Source organism: Echinops telfairi, unplaced genomic scaffold, assembly GCF_000313985.2.
Source record: "Echinops telfairi isolate 266 unplaced genomic scaffold, ASM31398v2 ScPeMD7_7457;HRSCAF=8495, whole genome shotgun sequence".
Taxonomy (NCBI): Eukaryota; Metazoa; Chordata; class Mammalia; order Afrosoricida; family Tenrecidae; genus Echinops; species Echinops telfairi.
The window spans coordinates 36,748,163-36,767,008 of NW_022111357.1; the positions used below are offsets into that span (position 1 = coordinate 36,748,163).

General features: G+C 52.5%; 1 protein-coding gene across 2 annotated transcripts in view; it reads left to right on the forward strand.

Annotated features, from left to right (window-relative positions):
- The window catches only part of LOC101647535 (arginine-glutamic acid dipeptide repeats protein), a 207,628-nt gene extending 189,438 nt beyond the window's left edge, over positions 1-18,190 (forward strand). For both annotated transcript variants that reach the window (XM_045298782.1, XM_045298783.1), the window contains 11 exons: positions 7,922-8,084; positions 8,959-9,051; positions 9,485-9,684; positions 10,411-10,572; positions 10,880-10,993; positions 11,207-12,561; positions 12,675-12,897; positions 13,404-14,124; positions 14,834-14,980; positions 15,316-15,496; positions 15,700-18,190. In XM_045298782.1, coding sequence (XP_045154717.1) covers positions 7,922-8,084; positions 8,959-9,051; positions 9,485-9,684; positions 10,411-10,572; positions 10,880-10,993; positions 11,207-12,561; positions 12,675-12,897; positions 13,404-14,124; positions 14,834-14,980; positions 15,316-15,496; positions 15,700-15,733 — 3,393 coding nt within the window. In that variant the 3' untranslated portion in view covers positions 15,734-18,190. The remainder of the gene's footprint in view (positions 1-7,921; positions 8,085-8,958; positions 9,052-9,484; positions 9,685-10,410; positions 10,573-10,879; positions 10,994-11,206; positions 12,562-12,674; positions 12,898-13,403; positions 14,125-14,833; positions 14,981-15,315; positions 15,497-15,699) is intronic.
- Positions 18,191-18,846: the final 656 nt, after the last annotated feature.

Genomic DNA, 18,846 nt, shown 5'->3' on the forward strand with positions numbered 1-18,846 from the left:
CACACACACACCACCCCCACCCCCCAAATCAAGCTATCGGCTAGAGATGCCTTCGCCCCTTTCTTGTTCCTCTTTGCCCAGGCTAGAAACCAATTTAGTTCATCATGCTGAGTGCAATTACAGTCCCAAGATGTAAGACGTGTTGACTGTGAGACCTTGTTGTGAGCTGAGGTGAGATCACTAGGAACAAAATCATCATTATAGGCCATTCGTGTCCACAACATTTATACCTCAGCCGTTTACTTGTAAGCAAAAGCAGGAGGTAATTTGCAAGGCTGCCTTTGTGGAGCTGCCTTTTGATCAATGATTGCCTGTGTTAATGTTTCAGTAAGCTATTGATTTCTACAACAGCTTTTGTTCCCTGAATTTATGTGCGGCGGGTCTGCAGCATGCACTGTGCATGTTTGATTAAAGTTCAGTTGACTTCGTTCCTGGTGAGGCCGAGCTCTACTTCACTCCCTATTTGTGGAACCAAAGCCTTTCCCAACATGTTCTTTTGTTTGTGTTCAAGACCTAGCCACCCATGCAGTCACCAATATGCTGCTTCTAATCCGCCTAGATTCGCTCCATTCCAATGCTTAATCCCTTAGTAGACATTACACTGGTCGCAAAGCAGCTAATAAAACCTGGCCTGGATTTCTTTCTTTCTTTTTCTTTTTTTTTTTAAATCGAAGCTTATTGAGGTATGAGCTACAGCCCATGTAACAGGACCCATATAACTCAATGAGGTTTTTACATGGATAAAAGCAAAAAATAAATGAATTCGTTGTTGTTGGAACACCCCATGTGCTTCACAGTAGAACTGAGCCTTATCAATAAGGCTTTTAATGGCTGTGATCTTTTAGAAATAGATCACTGGGCCTTGCTTTCAAGGTGTCACCTGGGTGGATTTGAACTGCCATCCTTTCAGTTAGTAGCTGATGGCATAGCCATTTGTGCCACCAGAGTTCCTTGACTGCACATCACATAGATACTATCACCATTGATTTCTAGAACATTTTCATTGCCTCAGAAAATGTCTTCTTGTCCTCTTGCAGGTAGTTCCACCCCTCCCAGCCCCTGCCTTGGCCCTAGGCAAGCACTGCGTGCTTTCTGTGACCCTTCGCAGACAGGCACATACGGTCTGCAGTCTTTCGGTATGGCTTCTTTCATTCAACAGGATGTTTTTGAGGCTCGTTGTTGCTGTATGGGTAGGTGGTGCCTTTTTATTGCCAGGTGGTGTTCTGTTTATGGATAAGCCACAATTTGCTCACCCATTCTCCTCTTAGTGGGCGTTTGGGTATTCCTGGTTTTTGGCTATAAAGAATAAAGTTTCCATAGCCACTTGTCTTCAAGTCTTTGTATGAGTGTATGCTTTTTATTGCTTTTGAGGTAAAGACGGAGAAATGGAATTGCTGAGCTGCCATGAGTCAGAGTGAACTGGATGGCAGTGAGCTGTGTTGTGTGATAAGTGCAGTCTCCTTTATAAGAACTACCGAGCAGTGAGTATTACATTGTGCACTCACTCCCACTAGCAGAGGTTCAGAGCCCCAGGCTCCTTACCTTCCTAGCCTGGATATTTAAGTGTGTATTCTTCCATTTGGGCATCAAAATAACTTTATACCTGCAGAGGAGGGTCTTTCTTGCTTGGTCATTGTAATCTTTGGCCCTCACATGACAAGATCTATTCTGGACTCCTTGTTTTTGTTTAAAGCTGTTATTTTGAGTATGGACACAGTTGGTAGTGATTTTAGTATTAGGTTTCTTTCATGTTCTGATTTTTGCACATACTGACAGGATAAGGTGCAGCAAAAGGGCTTAGTTTTGAACCTGAACTTTCCCTAAGGGTGTGTGTGTGTGTGTGTGTGTGTGTGTGTGTGTGTGTGTTCACCCATGCTCGCTTGCCCATGTCTGTGTCCCGCTGTGCTAGTCTCTCAACCTCACTGAACTTGGGCTTCAACTTTTTTAATTTGTGAATTTTGCGAGCTTATGAAATCATAGGAGACTCTTTGAAAACATTGGTCTTTGAGAAGCAGAAGCGATCGATTGGAACTCTGTGGGGCAGTATTGTGTTACAGCCTAATGCTTTTTAGAAATGTCAAGGCGGCTTTTTAACAGCCTTCAAGGAAGGCGGATTTGACAGCTCCCACCCCTACCTTCTCACCTGTCTCGCCTCCCCTAGTAGTTCCGTCCCCATTCCTAGCTGCACAGTTCCTCTGATAGCCAGGCCTCTAACCTCGAGAATGAGTCCGGCTTGAGGAAGGGGTGGAGGAACCATTTTTTAAAAAAAACACCTCAACATTTTATTTAAATTTATCGTTTGTTTTGTTTCTTATTCTTTCAAGTCTTGGAACTTGGGCCCTGATTGGTTGCACTAGTTGACCCTTTGAACTGGTGAAGGATGCTACCCTGACAAAGTGTTTGAAGGGTAGCTGGGGCCTGCCTTGGCTTCTGTTCCATATTTCCTCATATGAAAACTAGAGCCAGGTCATTTTATTTCCACAACTTTATGACTTTGTTCCCTCTAGCCAGCACCAGAGGATTAGAACAGAGAAGTGAATATCCAAGACAGGACCTAAAGTGGCAGGAGCCTAAATGTTCTCAGATCATGACATTTGGACCCAGTATACTGTGGTCACCACGGAGACAGCGGGAGCAGATCAGAACCAAATCAAGTCACTTTTCCTTTTCTGTTTACTTACTATCTCATGGAACAGAGAATTGATGCAGGTCTGTGCATGCATTCACTTATGTGGTTCCTGGTGATCAGCTAGCACCTGGCCTTGTTGGCTTCATCTGTTATGTACTGGTCTGCCACACTTTTTCCAAGAGGGCCAGCTCCAGAGTGTGGTCCTCAGAGACCTAACCGTGACCTAGTGCTCTAATCACTGCTACAATATTGAATGACTCCCACGAGAAAGAGGACTACACTGGTACCAGCTTTTTATTAGGGAGCAGAGAAATGGTTACTAAAGGAGAGAATCCAAACTATTTTTTTCTAACTAGCTGTTTAAATGATTGCCTAGGATGAGACTGGACTACTGCCTCAGGAACCCAGTCAAACCCAAATTTTCTCTAGCTTTGGCATCTTTGTCAGCCAAGCATTTTTGCTGGGCCGTGCTTTCCAAACGTGGCTGTGCATAAGAATCACATAGGGAACTTGTTGAAAGCAAATTCTCCACCACACTCCCTCAGAAAGCTGATTCCATGTGGGGCCCTGAGAATCTGCATTACACAGCCTCTTCAGGTTGATTGGGAGGGCCAGTCGGCCATTGGGCCTTTGAGGTTTCCAGCAGATTGTGACCAAGTTAGAGGAAGGAGTGGCTTAAGTGGGAGTGAAGTAAAATGTTGGACACATCTCATGGTCTTAGGAGACTGAGGGGGAGAGCAAGGCAGGCCTCCCTCACAGTTCAGTGTCCAAAACCAAGCTCTTGATCTCTTTCCCCAAGGCCCGCTCAGCTGACTCCATCCATTCCATTACTTAGACCAGAACCTTGGGGTCACCCTTGACTCCTCCTTTTTTCACAGCCCACATTTAGTCTACCAGTAAACATGCCCACTTCTACCATTCCCTCCATTTTCAGCAGCTGGGCTGAATCAGCATCATCTGTTGCCTGGTGTATTTCAGGAGCTGTTTAGCTGATCTGCTCCTAACCCAGCAGCCAGGGTAGACCTTTGAAATGGAAGTCAGGTCATGCCTCTCCTCTGCTTAAAACCCTTTGTCCTTTCTTCCTGGTTCCCAGTACAGGGTGTGGGGTGCAGACCCCGTCTTCCAGCTGCTTCCTGCTTGGAAGGGGTGGAAGGGCTAGTTCCTCTCTTTCCCTTTGCTGCAGGAGGAGAAATCTGGGTCGACTCTGCTGGTTCCTTTGCTCATTTGCTAATTCTGGACTTTCGAGCAACGAGATAATACGTCCAGGCTAGGAAACACTGACTCCTGGGGCTAGAGAGTACAGTAGGATATTTGGTTGTTTGTGGTTAAGAAGCTTCCAATCGTCAAATCAGCCTGAAATGGATGGTGGGCAGTTGCAACTTACACAGAAATCTCCAGATTTCAAGCCAGTATTTGAATGGATCTAGAGATGAGAGAGCTCACCCTGGATTTGAAGGAGGTTAGGCTTATTAAATTACAGAATCTTTCATTCACAACCAAAACAGTTACTAGTATGTTAAGTGGTCGTGTTTGGCAAGAAAGAACTCTATCCCAAGCTCTTGGGTCATTGGAGAACAAAGTCTTTGCCTTCTTTTATCTTGGCTCCTCCATTTGCCTTCACGAAGGCACAATTTGGAATAAAAAAGCACCAGTAGTTCGTTGGACAACACTGAGTTGGCGGTAGAAACTATGCCAGAGATTGCATGGTAGAATTTTTTAAGACCAACAATCTGTTCATTAGAAATACCTTCTTGTAACAACATAAATAACGGCTATATGCATGGACCTTGCTAGCTGGAATACACAGGATTCAAATTGCGTACATCAGTGAAAGAGATAATGGAGAGAAGCTCAGTATCATCAACAGAGGAAAGTTAGGGGAACTACAGAAACAAGCATCAGTTGTTTCTACACAAGTTTAAGTTGAAGCTGAAGAAAATTCAAACTATCCATGAGAGCCAAAGAATAACTTAGATGTATTGAACACTAATGACTAAAGACCAGACACATTATCGGAAGACATCAAAAACATCTCACACGAAGAAAGCAAAATTTCATTAAAAAGACAAGAAAGAAAGAAAAAAAGACAAGAAAGACTGAAAGACCAAAATGGAGATCAGAAAAGACTGAAACTTGTTGAATGTAAACTATGTAAACAAAATGGAAGAAATAATAAAAACTTAACAGAAAATTTCAAAGGGCAGCTCACGAATACAAAGAAAAGTATAAGAGGACTTCATAAACTGGTGGACAAATGCATTATCTTTTCATTCAATTTTTCCACCAACTTTTTGTCACCAATAATACACCAACCTTGTATTATTATGAAATGTATAAAGACCTGGTGTTTTTTGGGGTGGGTGGGGGGCGGGAGGGAGATAAGCCTGGTATTGCTGAAGCTGAAAGAACGGAAGAAAAAAATTTAAGCTACAAATTGCAATATTGAAGGGTTATATGGGCAAAATATCAAAGAACACAAACACTGAAAGTGGAAGAAATTTACAGAATCACTGCGCCAACAGGGTTGGTCAGATTTCAGCCATTTCAGGAGGTGTAGCATATGGATGCATTGATTAAAATCCAAGGCTCCAGGAATTGACAGAATACCAATTGAGATCCTTCAGCAAACATGCAATATTGAAAATGCTCATTCATCTATGCTAAGAAATTTAGGAGAAAACTACCTGACAAAGAAGATGATCCAACAGAATGTGGAAATTATCAATGTCATTAATATCAAAGCTTCAAACCTGGAAATGAACCCACCCTTGAGAGATCAGTTGCCTTTCAGCCAAACCAAAGACAGGCCTGTAATGTGAATGAACGTTAACACCTGTGAGAACATGCTCCGCAGAGAATTGACTGTGCGTGACCAAAGGGGCAGCCTTTGCCTAACAGCAAAGCTCACAAGATAGGAAGGGTCAGAAAACAGGACAAACAGAAATGAGGGACCCAGAGAGGAAGTGGGAAAATTACTGTTGGCATTGAAAAGTAATTAATGTCATGAAGTAGAATGTGTTTAAGTCATTAAGTGGAAACTAGTTTTCTCTGTAAACTGTAAACCACAGTATTTTTTTAATTATTCAAGAAAGTTCAAAATGACATCGAGAGCGCTGCCAGAAATTCAGCCTGGACTAAAAGAGAATGTGGAACATGGTTGTAGCGTTGCGGTGCCCACCGGATCTTGGCTAAGCTCAGAGACCATCAGAAAGAGAGTATCAGGTGCTTTCCTGTATTTTCTTGACTGTGCAAAAGCATGTGTGTGTTTAACATTTTGAAGAAAGAGAATTCCACACAGTTCATTGTGTTTATGTAGAACCAGTACACAGATCAAGAACTAGTCTGAGACACAACAGGGAACATGCATGATTTTAAAACAGGAAAGGGGTGCGTCAGGGTTGTATCCTTTTAGCATATTCACTCAAATCACCTGATAGGATGGGCACTGTAAAGCTTCAGGACTGGAGTGAAGACTCACAAACTGTGGTAGGCATGTGCCAGCTTTGCTTGCTGGAAGGGAAGAGGAAGGACTTGAAGTACTGCAGCCTTCACTGTCGATTACACGTCACCATAAAGCAGAATCCCCCCAATTGACCCAATAAGCAACATCACCACAAACAGAAAAGATCCAACTTTTGTCTAGGATTTCAGTTTTCTTAAATCACAATCAGTTCCCATGGAAACAGTATTCAAAAAGTCAAATGACAAATTGGACAAATTTGTTGCCAAAGATCTAATTAAAGTGTTAGAAAGCAAAAATGTCCTTTTGAAGACCCCAACCCAAGCCATGATATTTTCAGTTGCCTCGTGTGTTCAAAAGCTGGACCTCAAGGAAGGAAGACCGAACAACTGATGCCTTTGAATTATGGTGTTGGCAAAGAATATTAAATATACCTTGGACTGCCAGAAAACAAATGCATTGTTTTACAAGAAGTAGAAGCAGAATGCTCCTTAGGAGGGTGGGTCATGAGACTTTATCTCCGTACTTTGCATCAAGAGGGACCTGGAGAAGGACATTGTACTTGGTAAAGTATAAGATCGGCAAGGAGAAGAAGAAAAAAACCTTCATCAAGACGGAGTGATCAAAGGAATCAATTCCAGTACCAGGCATATAGTGGATGCTTAATAAATGTTAGTTGGAAATAGATCCACTGCCTTGAGAGTACCAATGATTAGTTAAAAAAAGCAGTATAATAGATTGAAAATAAAAGTTGCTACTCGTGTAAAAAAAAAAGACGGAGTGATCAGGGGGCGCTCACACTTGGCAAAGGTTGTGAAACTGGCCCAGGGGCGGTGCCGGTTCCGCTGTACACAGTATTATTAAGAGCTCCTAACAATAGCAACATGGCAGAGGGGCCTGGTCAAGTCATTCCCACCACAGTGCAGACAGCTCTCTCAGGAGATGCTGTTACCACGTGCTGAGGCGGTGGCTTCCTTTCAAAGTAGCCTGATCCTGCTCCGTCCTCACAATTGTTGGTGTTTCTGAGCCCCTTGTTTCTGCACGTGGTAGCCTGGCCTTTCTACAACACTGATTTAACTGGGAGGGGGGTGGGAGAGCACGATTTGATCTAATCTGTCTCACTGCTTTAGCAGATGCCTTAATTTTTTAGGTACTTTATCTCAATGCTTATTTTAATAGATCAGTCTGTATTCCACCAAGGTGCCCCTTTTGCCATTTGGGAATACAGTGTAATGGGAACCAAAGTACTAAGCCGTTGGTAGTCGGGCTTCCAAGCTTTCTCACGCCCTCAGTTGTGCTGGGTGTCCATCCCGTGGTGTATTTTCATTAAGATGGCTCACCTTCTTTCTGCTGGATCCTGCAAAGAACTCCTTTAGCCTACAAGGTTAACCTAGTGACAAGTGACATTTCATTTTTGTGCTAGCAGCGCCATCCTAGTCTTTCTCTGTCGAACCCCAGTCTGGGCATTGGATGGGGGCGGGGCGCACTCTAGGGCATTTTCCTGACCTGCTTGTTCTGAGCGCGCGCATACACACACACACACACACACACACACACACCTCATCTTTCTGGGTTTGTTTCTGGGTGGTCTGAGGAGCCAGCTCTTTCCTTCCCCAGTGTGACTTGCTGCATGCCGTGACAGACCACATTCTGTGGACTTAGACACCCACACTGGACCGTAAGCTCCTTGAGGACAGGGACCCTCTCCTCTTTTTGTTGACGGTTTGTGATGAGCCGCCGTGAGCAGACTGTTCTGTATACCCACCCTGCTACTCCTGGAAGAAGTCTCTGCAGGAGAGATTTGAGCTCACAGCCAGCCTTCCTTCTTGCAGGGGGAACTGATCACCTTCTACTACTACTGGAAGAAGACCCCGGAAGCAGCCAGCTCCCGGGCCCATCGTCGGCACCGCCGGCAGGCTGTGTTCAGGAGAATTAAGACTCGGACAGCGTCCACACCCGTCAACACGCCCTCCAGGCCCCCCTCAAGTGAATTCTGTAAGTAGGGGCAAGGCAGTGACCCTGCAGGTGGTGAGAGACTCACTGTCCACAGCCGCACTGCCAGGGGCCCACCTTGTGTGCAGTGTGACCTTGGCAGTAGAGTTGGGTTTGGAGTGGATGGTCCAGGGAACCAGTATGTCTGTGCCTGAAGCATAACACAGGACTGGTAGGGACAGTTTTGTGGAAGTAGCAGCATTTCAGCTTTTCTGATAAATTGCAATAGCATTTTAATTTTTTTATAGAAGTATACATCTTCACTCTGGCTTAAGGTACTTCTGATACATAAAGAAGGTTTTTCCCCCACCCTTAGGAGGTAGTATATGTGTTGTTCTTATTTTACATTTATTTTGGTAGTAATAAGGTTAGATTAATATTTTTGTCTTTCCTCGGAGAAGAAGTGGTGTTTTCTGTGATCCTCTTATTGGTCCGACGTTCAATCCAGGATGACAGTGAAGCCCACCCGTACTCCCCAATCCCCCCTAGAAAACTAGACCACAGGGACAGTGCCTGCAGGGTTGCTGGCGCCCCACATCTAAACAGCAAGAGATAATGGCCCTGAGGGTAGGCTCTGTGGCGAGGCAGAAAGGTATCATGAGGGCCCTTTGGCAGTTCAGGTTCAGCCAGCTGTGGGCATCCATGCCACTGCCGTAAGATGCAACAGAGAGGGTCCATAGTCGCCTTCCAAGTCTGCCAGGGTAGGCCCTTGAGTTCCATCCTCACACCCCACACATTCTCCATTCTGCTGACTGACCCGTGGGTCAGAGTGGGCCGCCCTGGGTCTGGCCTGTCTCAGCCTGTGGAGCCACTCTCAGGATAGCCCCAGATCTGGACCAAGCCTGACGCACCCCTCCCTACCTGTTCCTTTGCCCAGTGGACCTGAGCTCAGCCAGCGAGGATGACTTCGACAGTGAGGACAGTGAGCAGGAGCTGAAGGGGTACGCCTGCCGCCACTGCTTCACCACCAGTGAGTGTCCCCCCCAACCCCGGGAGGGAGGGAGGGAGGAAGGGCCCCCCCACTGTTGCAGGCTGCCTGCCTGGACTGTACATTCAGGCAGTTGAGTTGAGAAAGGTGAAAAGCTATAGCAGTCAGCAGCAGGGACTGAGCAGAGGGTCGATTGGCAGGAAATCTGCTGCCAGTCTCTCCTGGGTATCCAGTGATGGGGTGGGCAGGGGTAGGCATCGGGCGCTCCCCAAACCTCTCCAGTTGGGAGGGGCGCGCTGTGCAGCACCTGTGTCACTTGTGTGCCAGTTGTCTCTCTCAGTTCAGTGCTACCCAGTGCTTGTGGCAGTGTCCTTGGGCTGAGCTTCTCACCAGAGGGCCCTGCTCAGGCAATCCCAAGGACACTGGTGGCTTCTAAGGTTGGCATCTGACACCCCCTCTTGCTTCCCTCACACAGCTTCCAAAGACTGGCACCACGGGGGCCGGGAGAACATCCTGCTCTGCACTGACTGTCGCATCCACTTCAAGAAATACGGGGAGCTGCCCCCCATAGAGAAGCCAGTGGACCCCCCACCATTTATGTTCAAACCAGTCAAAGAGGAAGACGATGGGCTCAGTGGAAAGCATAGCATGAGGACGAGGCGGAGTCGGGGCTCGGTGAGTACCCCCCTCGGCACGCCCTCACCTACCCCAAATGGCTCCAGGGAGGAGTGGGAATGTTTGGTTTTAGATTGAGAATTGGGCCCCTTGAAGTGACAGTACTCGCCCAAAGTATTGCCAAGGGTGGAACCAGGAAGCGTGCTCATCCCCACCCTCCCTGGGCCACTGTGAAGGCTGGACGTGGAGGTGCAGACCTGGGTTGGGGTTCAGAGATCCTGGTGGCTAGGGGACTCTGCCTGAGCCCAGCGCCAGCCACCTCCAGTATACCTTTAAACTTCGGGCACTCCTGGCACACACCTTCCATAACGAGACTGTGACAGACCTTGGGTGGGTTCTTCTTCGGGTAGCGTTCTCCCCAGGTGTGCTAGTCGGTGGGTGGAATGTTCTCCTTCCCGGACCATGCTGTCCCATCATGGCTCCTGCTGTCCAGTAAGGGGCTGGTGGGCACTCAACATTGTACCACAGGGGCCGTAGGCCGATCCAGGGGAGCCACAGGAAGGGGGAGGTGACGCAGGGATGGCTGTGTGCACGTCAGTCTGAGAGCTGTGGGGCAGCCTCCTGCTCTTCAGGAAAGTCTCCTGAGGTGAACGCTGTGGAGCTGAGAACTGTCTGTGCTGTGTGAACCCCTCATCCACTTGAGCAGGGCCTGCATTAGCTACTGGGGGCAGGGGTGCCTGCAGGAGAGCAGGAGTCGCTCTCACCAGACATCTGTTTGGGGGATAGATGTCTACACTACGCAGTGGTCGGAAGAAGCAGCCAGCCAGCCCTGATGGTCGAGCCTCGCCCATCAACGAAGACATCCGCTCCAGCGGCCGGAACTCTCCCAGCGCCGCCAGCACTTCCAGCAATGACAGTAAATCAGAGACAGGGAAGAAGTCGGCCAAGGTGAGGTGCTGGAGGGAGCAGCTGGGGCTGCTCAGTCTCCTTAAGACCTGGGTGGCTGGCATTGGGGTTCAGCTTCTTCAGACTTGGGCCCCAGTCCTTTAGTGGACCCTAACTGGGCTACTGATTGGAGGCCTGGGGCCCAGAGAAGGTGTCCAGTGAGCTCCTTGCATGACCTTTGGTCCTTCCCCATCAGAAAGGCTCCCTGCCCCTACTGGCCTCTTCCCAGGCACCCTTGCTTCCGGAGATGAGCTCAGCAGGAGGGAGCTCTCCCATCTCCTCACGTGCCCTGTGGGCTTCCCCATTGCAGAAGGTTAAGGAGGAAGCCTCATCGCCTCTTAAGAGCACCAAGCGCCAGCGGGAGAAGGTGGCCTCAGACACAGAGGAGGCAGATAGGACCAACTCCAAGAAAACCAAGACCCAGGTGTGTTTGGCAGCTGCCCCCTGTAGAGTACAGCCAGCAACTCTTGCCTGTGGAGAAGCCCCAGCCTGGGTCCTCACTGGGAATGGAGCACCCAGCACTCCCAGGACAGGAGGCCCAGGCACTGCACAGGCTTTACTGTGTGCCCAGCACCCGCAGTGCTGGCCAGAGCACCCTGCTCTCCTGCAGCTCCCCTCCCTCCTCTCTCTGCCCTAGGAGATTAGCCGACCCAACTCACCATCCGAGGGCGAGGGAGAGAGCTCAGACAGCCGCAGCGTCAATGATGAGGGCAGCAGTGACCCCAAAGACATCGACCAGGACAATCGCAGCACATCCCCCAGCATCCCCAGCCCCCAGGACAACGAGAGTGACTCAGACTCCTCAGCCCAGCAGCAGATGCTGCAGGCCCAGCCCCCGGCCCTGCAGGTTCCCAATGGGGCAGCCGCCGCGCCTTCTGCAGCCACGCCAGGAGCCACCCAGCTCTCTGCTCCAGGGCCCCTGTCCTCTGCCCCCGCAGGTGCTCCCCAGGGCTCCCCCTCAGCCTCCCAGCCCCCAAGCCAGCCACAGGCCCCCACGGCCCCTGCTCCCCACACCCTCATCCAGCAGGCACCCGCCCTACACCCACAACGGCCACCCTCACCACACCCCCCACTACAGCCTCTAACAGGGCCAGCTAGCCAGGCCCCAGCCCAGCCTCGTCCCCAGCCCACTCTGCACAGCCAGGGCCCACCTGGCTCTCACAGCCTGCAGACCGGACCCCTACTGCAGCATCCAGGCCCCCCTCAGCCCTTCGGCCTCCCTCCCCAGACCACCCAAGGCCAGGCCCCACTAGGGACCTCTCAGGCAGCAGCTCACCCCCATAGCACCCTGCAGCTCCCCGCCTCTCAGGCAGCACTGCAATCCCAGCAGCCCCCACGTGAGCAGCCTCTGCCACCAGCCCCCCTGGCCATGCCTCACATCAAGCCCCCACCCACCACGCCCATCCCCCAACTGCCTGCCCCACAGGCTCACAAGCACCCACCTCACCTCTCAGGGCCCTCCCCATTCTCCATGAATGCCAACCTTCCACCCCCACCAGCCCTGAAGCCCCTGAGCTCCCTATCCACACACCATCCACCCTCAGCCCACCCACCACCCCTGCAGCTCATGCCGCAGAGCCAGCCTCTGCCCTCCTCCCCTGCCCAGCCTCCTGTGCTGACCCAGAGCCAGAACCTGCCCCCTACTGCTGCCCCCCACCCCCCAGCAGGGCTTCACCAGGTGCCCCCACAGCCACCCTTCACTCAGCACCCCTTTGTCCCAGGAGGCCCTCCCCCTATCACCCCTCCAGCCTGTCCCTCCACCTCCACTCCACCTGCGGGACCTGGAGCCTCAGCCCAGCCACCGTGCTCCGCCGCTGTTTCTTCAGGGGGCAGCATCCCTGGGGGTGCGTCTTGCCCTCTCCCCACTGTCCAGATCAAAGAAGAGGCTCTGGATGAGGCCGAGGAGCCTGAGAGCCCCCCGCCCCCACCGAGGAGCCCGTCCCCAGAGCCCACTGTGGTGGATACCCCTAGTCATGCCAGCCAGTCAGCCAGGTAAGGCTCCTAGGACCCAACCTGGGCCAGTGGGCAGGCGAACAAGCAGGGCTGCAGGGCACAGCCAGTGAGGCATGGGCAGGGTCCCCAGTGAAAGGTGTGGTCTTTCTCAGGTTCTATAAACACCTGGACCGGGGCTATAACTCATGTGCACGGACAGACCTGTACTTCATGCCACTGGCGGGGTCCAAGCTGGCCAAGAAGCGGGAGGAGGCCATCGAGAAGGCCAAGCGGGAGGCTGAGCAGAAAGCCCGGGAGGAGCGTGAGCGTGAGAAGGAGAAGGAGAAGGAGCGGGAGCGTGAACGCGAGCGTGAGCGAGAAGCCGAGCGCGCAGCTGTGAGTCCTGGTGTTGGGAACTCCACTTCCTGTGTGAGGAGAAGCGGGCTGGCCAGGCCCGTGGGGGGGGAGGCCATCAGGCGCCACTTGGTTTGTCTCCGTAGCAGCCGGAGGGTCTGCTGTTTCAAGTCCTGATCCCTGGGCTTCTCCCTTGATGGAGAGCCAAGCCTGCAGGGCTAGGACCAGGCCTCCCTCACACCCCCAGCAGTGCTGCATGGTGCTGCTGTCCCAGGCTGGGTTACCAGGTGCCAGCGGGGTGGCTGGGACCCTGGGGAGTCGCCAAGCATGTTGTCCAGTCAGTGCTCACTCTCCTCACTCGATCCCCCATCTTTCCCCGCCCCACCTCTTGCTCTTACTGGGACCTTGCGTGCTCCCTAGGGCAGGGGAAGGGGCTGGCCCGGCAGGGACCCTGGGGCTCAGGCTGGGAGCCAGGGTGGGACCATCTCCTGGACTTGGAGCCTTGGCCACCTGGCACGCAGCCCTCATTTCCTCCTCTTCCTCGGCAGAAAGCGTCCAGCTCAGCACATGAAGGCCGCCTCAGCGACCCCCAGCTCAGTGGTCCCGGCCACATGCGGCCATCCTTTGAGCCCCCGCCCACCACCATTGCTGCTGTGCCCCCTTACATCGGGCCTGACACACCTGCCCTCCGGACTCTGAGCGAGTACGCGCGACCACACGTCATGTCGCCCACCAACCGCAACCACCCCTTCTACATGCCCCTCAACCCCACTGACCCCTTGCTGGCCTACCACATGCCCGGCCTCTACAACGTGGACCCCACCATCCGTGAACGGGAGCTCCGGGAGCGGGAGCTCCGGGAGCGGGAGATCCGAGAGCGGGAGCTGCGGGAGAGGATGAAGCCGGGCTTTGAGGTGAAGCCCCCGGAGCTGGACCCCCTGCACCCAGCCACCAACCCCATGGAGCACTTCGCCCGGCACAGCGCCCTCACCATTCCCCCCACAGCCGGCCCCCACCCTTTTGCTTCGTTCCACCCGGGCCTGAACCCCTTGGAGAGGGAGAGACTGGCCCTGGCCGGCCCCCAGCTGCGGCCTGAAATGAGCTACCCTGATAGACTGGCAGCCGAGCGCATCCACGCTGAGCGCATGGCCTCACTGACCAGCGACCCCCTGGCCCGGCTGCAGATGTTCAACGTGACGCCGCACCACCACCAGCACTCCCACATTCACTCCCACCTCCACCTCCACCAGCAGGACCCCCTCCATCAAGGTGGGTGGCCTGTGAAGGGCAGATGTATCCACCACTAGTCCCATTTCTGCTCACTCACAGCCTTTGTCTCTCTGCCCTCAGAGAGCTGCCTCTTGGGGCCTCCGGCTGCAGGCCCCCAGCTAAGCCCTGAGTGAGATTTGAGTGGGATGTAGGGGGGCAGGGGTGTGTGTGTGTGTGCGTGTGAGAGAGAGAAAGAGAGCGAGCAAGCGAGCGAGCTGCAGCACAGCTGTGGAATACCCAAGGATTCCTGGGCGGGTACAGCCAGCCACGCGCCCAGTGGTACGGAGAAGTCTTCCCAGGGCTGTGTCTAGAGGGAAGAGTGCTGGAGGGAGAGACACAGGGAATCCCACACGCAGACAGCCTTCTTGGAGCCTAGACTGAAGGGCGCAGGGGCGACAAGTCTATGGTTTTGGGGGAAGAGCTCTTGGTAGAGTGTGGCAAGCAGGCCAGAGAACAGTACTGGGCTGAGGGGAGAGGACACTGCCAGGAGAACCACGTGCTGTGCTGCCCCTTGTGTACCACATAGTGGTTTGGCCGGCGTGGGGGTGGGGGGTGAAGTTGCCATGGGGAAGAGGGACCAGTGGCCAGTTGTGGGCTACAACTGGGTGCAATCAGGCAGCAGTGTGCCCCAAAGGAGTGGAAGGAATGTGAGCTTACATGGTCCTGATGAACCGGTGGCCACTACATCTGGGACCTTGTCCTTCCATAGGTTCTGCAGGCCCTGTTCACCCGTTGGTTGATCCCCTGACCGCCGGCCCGCACCTGGCCCGCTTCCCCTATCCTCCGGGAACCCTCCCCAACCCTCTGCTTGGACAGCCACCCCATGAGCACGAGATGCTGCGTCACCCAGTGTTTGGTAAGAGTTCATCCGCTGCGCAGGCAGGGGCAAGGTACTCCTAGACCCAGTCACTCACGTTCTCACACACGGTCCTGAGTGCACAGGCAGGCCGACTCTCAGAGAGCTGTGCTGTGGCAGTGATCGAGCCTCCCGTGGGGAAGTGGGCATGCGCACTGGGAGGACCACAGAGACGCCTGGTTTCCATGAGGGTGGTGTGCAGGGAGCCTGGCAAGGGCAGGCCGGACTGTCTGTCTACTGCCCTTGGTGGACTGACTCTTTCCGGACCTCACCAAGTCATCGTGCCCTCCCGCCCTTGCCATTGCTGTAACAGAGTCTGTTGTGTGTTTTGGCAGGTACCCCCTACCCCCGAGACCTGCCCGGGGCCATCCCACCCCCGATGTCTGCGGCTCACCAGCTGCAGGCCATGCACGCGCAGTCCGCTGAGCTGCAGAGGTTGGCCATGGAGCAGCAGTGGTTGCACGGCCACCCCCACATGCACGGCGGCCACCTACCAAGTCAGGAAGACTACTATAGGTGAGGGTGGGGCAGCCAGGGAAGGCAGCCTTCTGCTTGTGCTATAGGCCACAGCACATGGGGCGGGGGAGTGGGTGCACGTGAGGGCGGGGAGCGACAGTCAGCTGTGCAGGCCGTGGTTTGGGACTGCTTGGGACCTTAGAGCCACCTGACACCTGCCCAGACCTGATGCTTAACCAGCCTTTCCTCTCCTTCCTTTCCAGTCGGCTGAAGAAAGAAGGTGACAAGCAGTTATAACTTATTTATTTGTTAACGCTGGCTGTGGAAACAAACCCCAATTCTTGGCGGGGAGAAACAGGACTTTTTACATACAATAGGAGCTGCAAAAGCTAAAGGAATATCTTCTAAAGAGTTCTTTATATATTTAAAAAGCCCCACAACTAAACTGTATCCGCTTCCTAGTGTTTGTTTGTAGAGAGGGTTCCTTGAGACTGGCTGGGGTCTCCATGCATGACAGTCCCCAGAAACTTGGTGAGTCCTGGACGGGACTGACCAGAACCTTGCCCTGCGATCTGGGGCGTGGGCCTTCGTTCTCTTTCCTTCCTTAGTTGCTCAGTAGGTGCTAGAACCCACCTCACACCCTTCACTGTGCAGACACACTCGGTTACGTGGGCTCCCAAACCCACAAGGTTTGTAGACAGGCGGCAGAGGAGTTTGGAGTCCAAGAACTATAATTTTTAAGAAATCTTTTATTTTAATACATTGTAGGAAATCTTCATAATTTGAGAAAGTTCTGCAGCATGGCTTTTTAAGTGTGTAAATAAATAATTTTAGAACAGCCTCTCCCTCCACCTTCCACAAACTACTATTTTGATCTATTTTTTTTCCAGCCATGTCACTAATTGTGAATTCCTACCAGCTATTGACAGAATACAGAGTTGATTTTTTAATACAAAGTTATATATAATTATCCCTTTAATTAAAGGGAGCCAGTGGGCGTTACTAAATACAGTGGACAGGAGCTCGAGACTAGATGCGGGCACAGCAATGAGCGTCCAGGGGTTTGCAGGGACAGTGTCACAAGCTATGTCTTTGTTTGGCTGCTTTGGTTGTCACTTGTGTCTGGTCCTGCATGTGGTTTGCCGGTGGTGCAGACGGCTGAAGCTCCCTCATTTTGCTCTGGGCGTGCGTGTGCATGCCCCCCACCATCCTTTCTCTGTGGGCTCCAAAAAAGCACGTGTGTCTGCCTGTAGATTTCCTTGCAGATGTCTGTACACACGTTGGTTGTTCTGGATGAATTTGCTTTTAATACTATGAAAATTTCATAGACATTGTAGAAAATTTTAGAACAATGCATACAAGTAACTCGCCCATGAAAGACACATGGGCCCATACTTGCAAACGCATCTGCCCGCAGTCGGCCTGGGGGCAGCGCTAGGACTACTGCCGGGAGTCCTCTGGCTCTTCTGGCGGTGAGGACTGGCCCACGCATTCTTGCTGCAGGCGCAGAGAGACTGCTTTTGAGCGAGTTGAACCCGTGAGGGTGGTAGCTCACATTTCTGCCCTTGGAGCAGGTGGCCCACATCAGACTGGGAACCGATTGAGGCCCAACCCTGGATTGTGGAGTCAGGAAGCAGTCCCCACCCCACCAGCGGTTCCACTTCAGAGGGAGTGGGCCCTAGAGCAAGCGGTCCTGGCCGGGGGGCTGCCCCATGCCCAGCAGTTAGCATATGCACTTTCACCCAAGCAGTGGGCGTCATGAGGTCCGCGTCCATGTCCCGCTGCTGCCGGACACGGCCTTTCCGTTGTTCCTTCCCTCTCAGACTCTCAAGGCTAGTCCTGCCATTGTAGACTCTTTTCTGTGGTGGTCGCTGCAGGGCCTTGTCCAGAGAGAGCCCTCAGGTCAGTCAGCAGGAAGGGCCAGGGGCCAGAGGCCAGAGGCATCCACAGACTCACCTGCATCAGGGGCATTGCCAGGGTACGTGAGTGTCGGGCTGCTTCAGTTGGGACAGAGAGGGGCATGTTCTGTTTGTTGAAATGTTTGTCGTATTTTCCCCTCATTTTCTCTCATTCCATTTCTGCCTTAACGTTAGCTCCTTAAGGGAGGTAAACTCCCATTAAAGTTTGGTCATCACAGGAAGGGCCATCACACCCTATCCCACCCCCCCACCCCCATCCTGCTGATTCGGGTCAAGCGCCAGCGTCCACTGAGCCCCGCACAGCCGCCACCACCCAGCAGCAGCATCTCTCCAAAGGGGAGTGGAAGGGCTCTGCGGGCAGGCTGTGCTTAAACACGGTCTGAAGGCTCTTACTAAGCTCTGGTCTTCTCCCCCTGGTCCAAGGTGAAGCGCTGAGATTCCTCCAGTATCAAATCCAACCCTGCCCTCCCCAGAGCCACCACGGTTGTGTAGGACAGCCCCAGACCTCACAGTGTCTTTCAGCGCCACAGTTGTTTCCTTTTGGATGTTCCTTTTGTTGGAAGTTTGGGTTGGCTTTCCTGTGTTCCGTATGTATCTTGTTCCATGTCGTTGGGGTGGAGCTTGGTGTTCGCTGCGACAGTGGCGCGGAGCACACACGCGGCCCTCTGTGTTATATATATCTGAAGCTAACTGTACATAGGAGTAGTTTGCCATGAGATGACACAGTGTAAACAGTAGACACCCAGAAATCGTGACTTCTGTGTTCTCTCCATTTGAGTATTTTGTAATTTTTTTGAAATATTTGTGGACATAAATAAAACCAAGCTACACTACAGCACTTGGGTGTTGAGCAGTAACTGTGTTTCATTCCTGAAAAGTGAGTGGGAGGAACATCTCAGGGCCCCATCTCCTCTCTCTCCCCTCTCCCAGCCGCTGTCCTGCCGGGCCGGTGGTGGTGGTGGTGGGCACCCTCTTCTGCTCTTTGTTCAGCCTGGTGACCCTCTGCTACTCCCTGAGGCCTCCAGTATTGGGTTCCCAGCGTACCCTCTGAGTAGACTTGCCCACCACTGAAGGTGCCCCAGGCCTCCTGTGAGGGATGACCGTGACCTCAAGGGACAGCATTCGCCAAAAGGACTCCTCGCAGTGGTTGTTGCAACGGTCCAGGGCAGTTCCCTCCCAGAAGCATCAAGAAAGAGTGTGGAGTGGTCAGCGTCTCGGGTGTGGCCATAAGCTCCAGATGTGTGGGAGAGGAATGATGACAGCCTACACGCCACTGCTGGGGAGCTGCCCTCGGGGGCCTGTAGCACTCAGTCTAGGCATGGAAACCGAGCGTCAGGCACAGCCAAGCCTAGGCCATGAAGAACTCTGCTGAACAGAGGACCTGAAGGCATACGTGGTGAGGACCCCAGCGGCGAACCTGTGCCTTCAGCCAGGAGGAGTGCTGCCCAGCACCTTGTGTGATGGGGAGGGGGAGGGGGCAGGAAAGGCCAA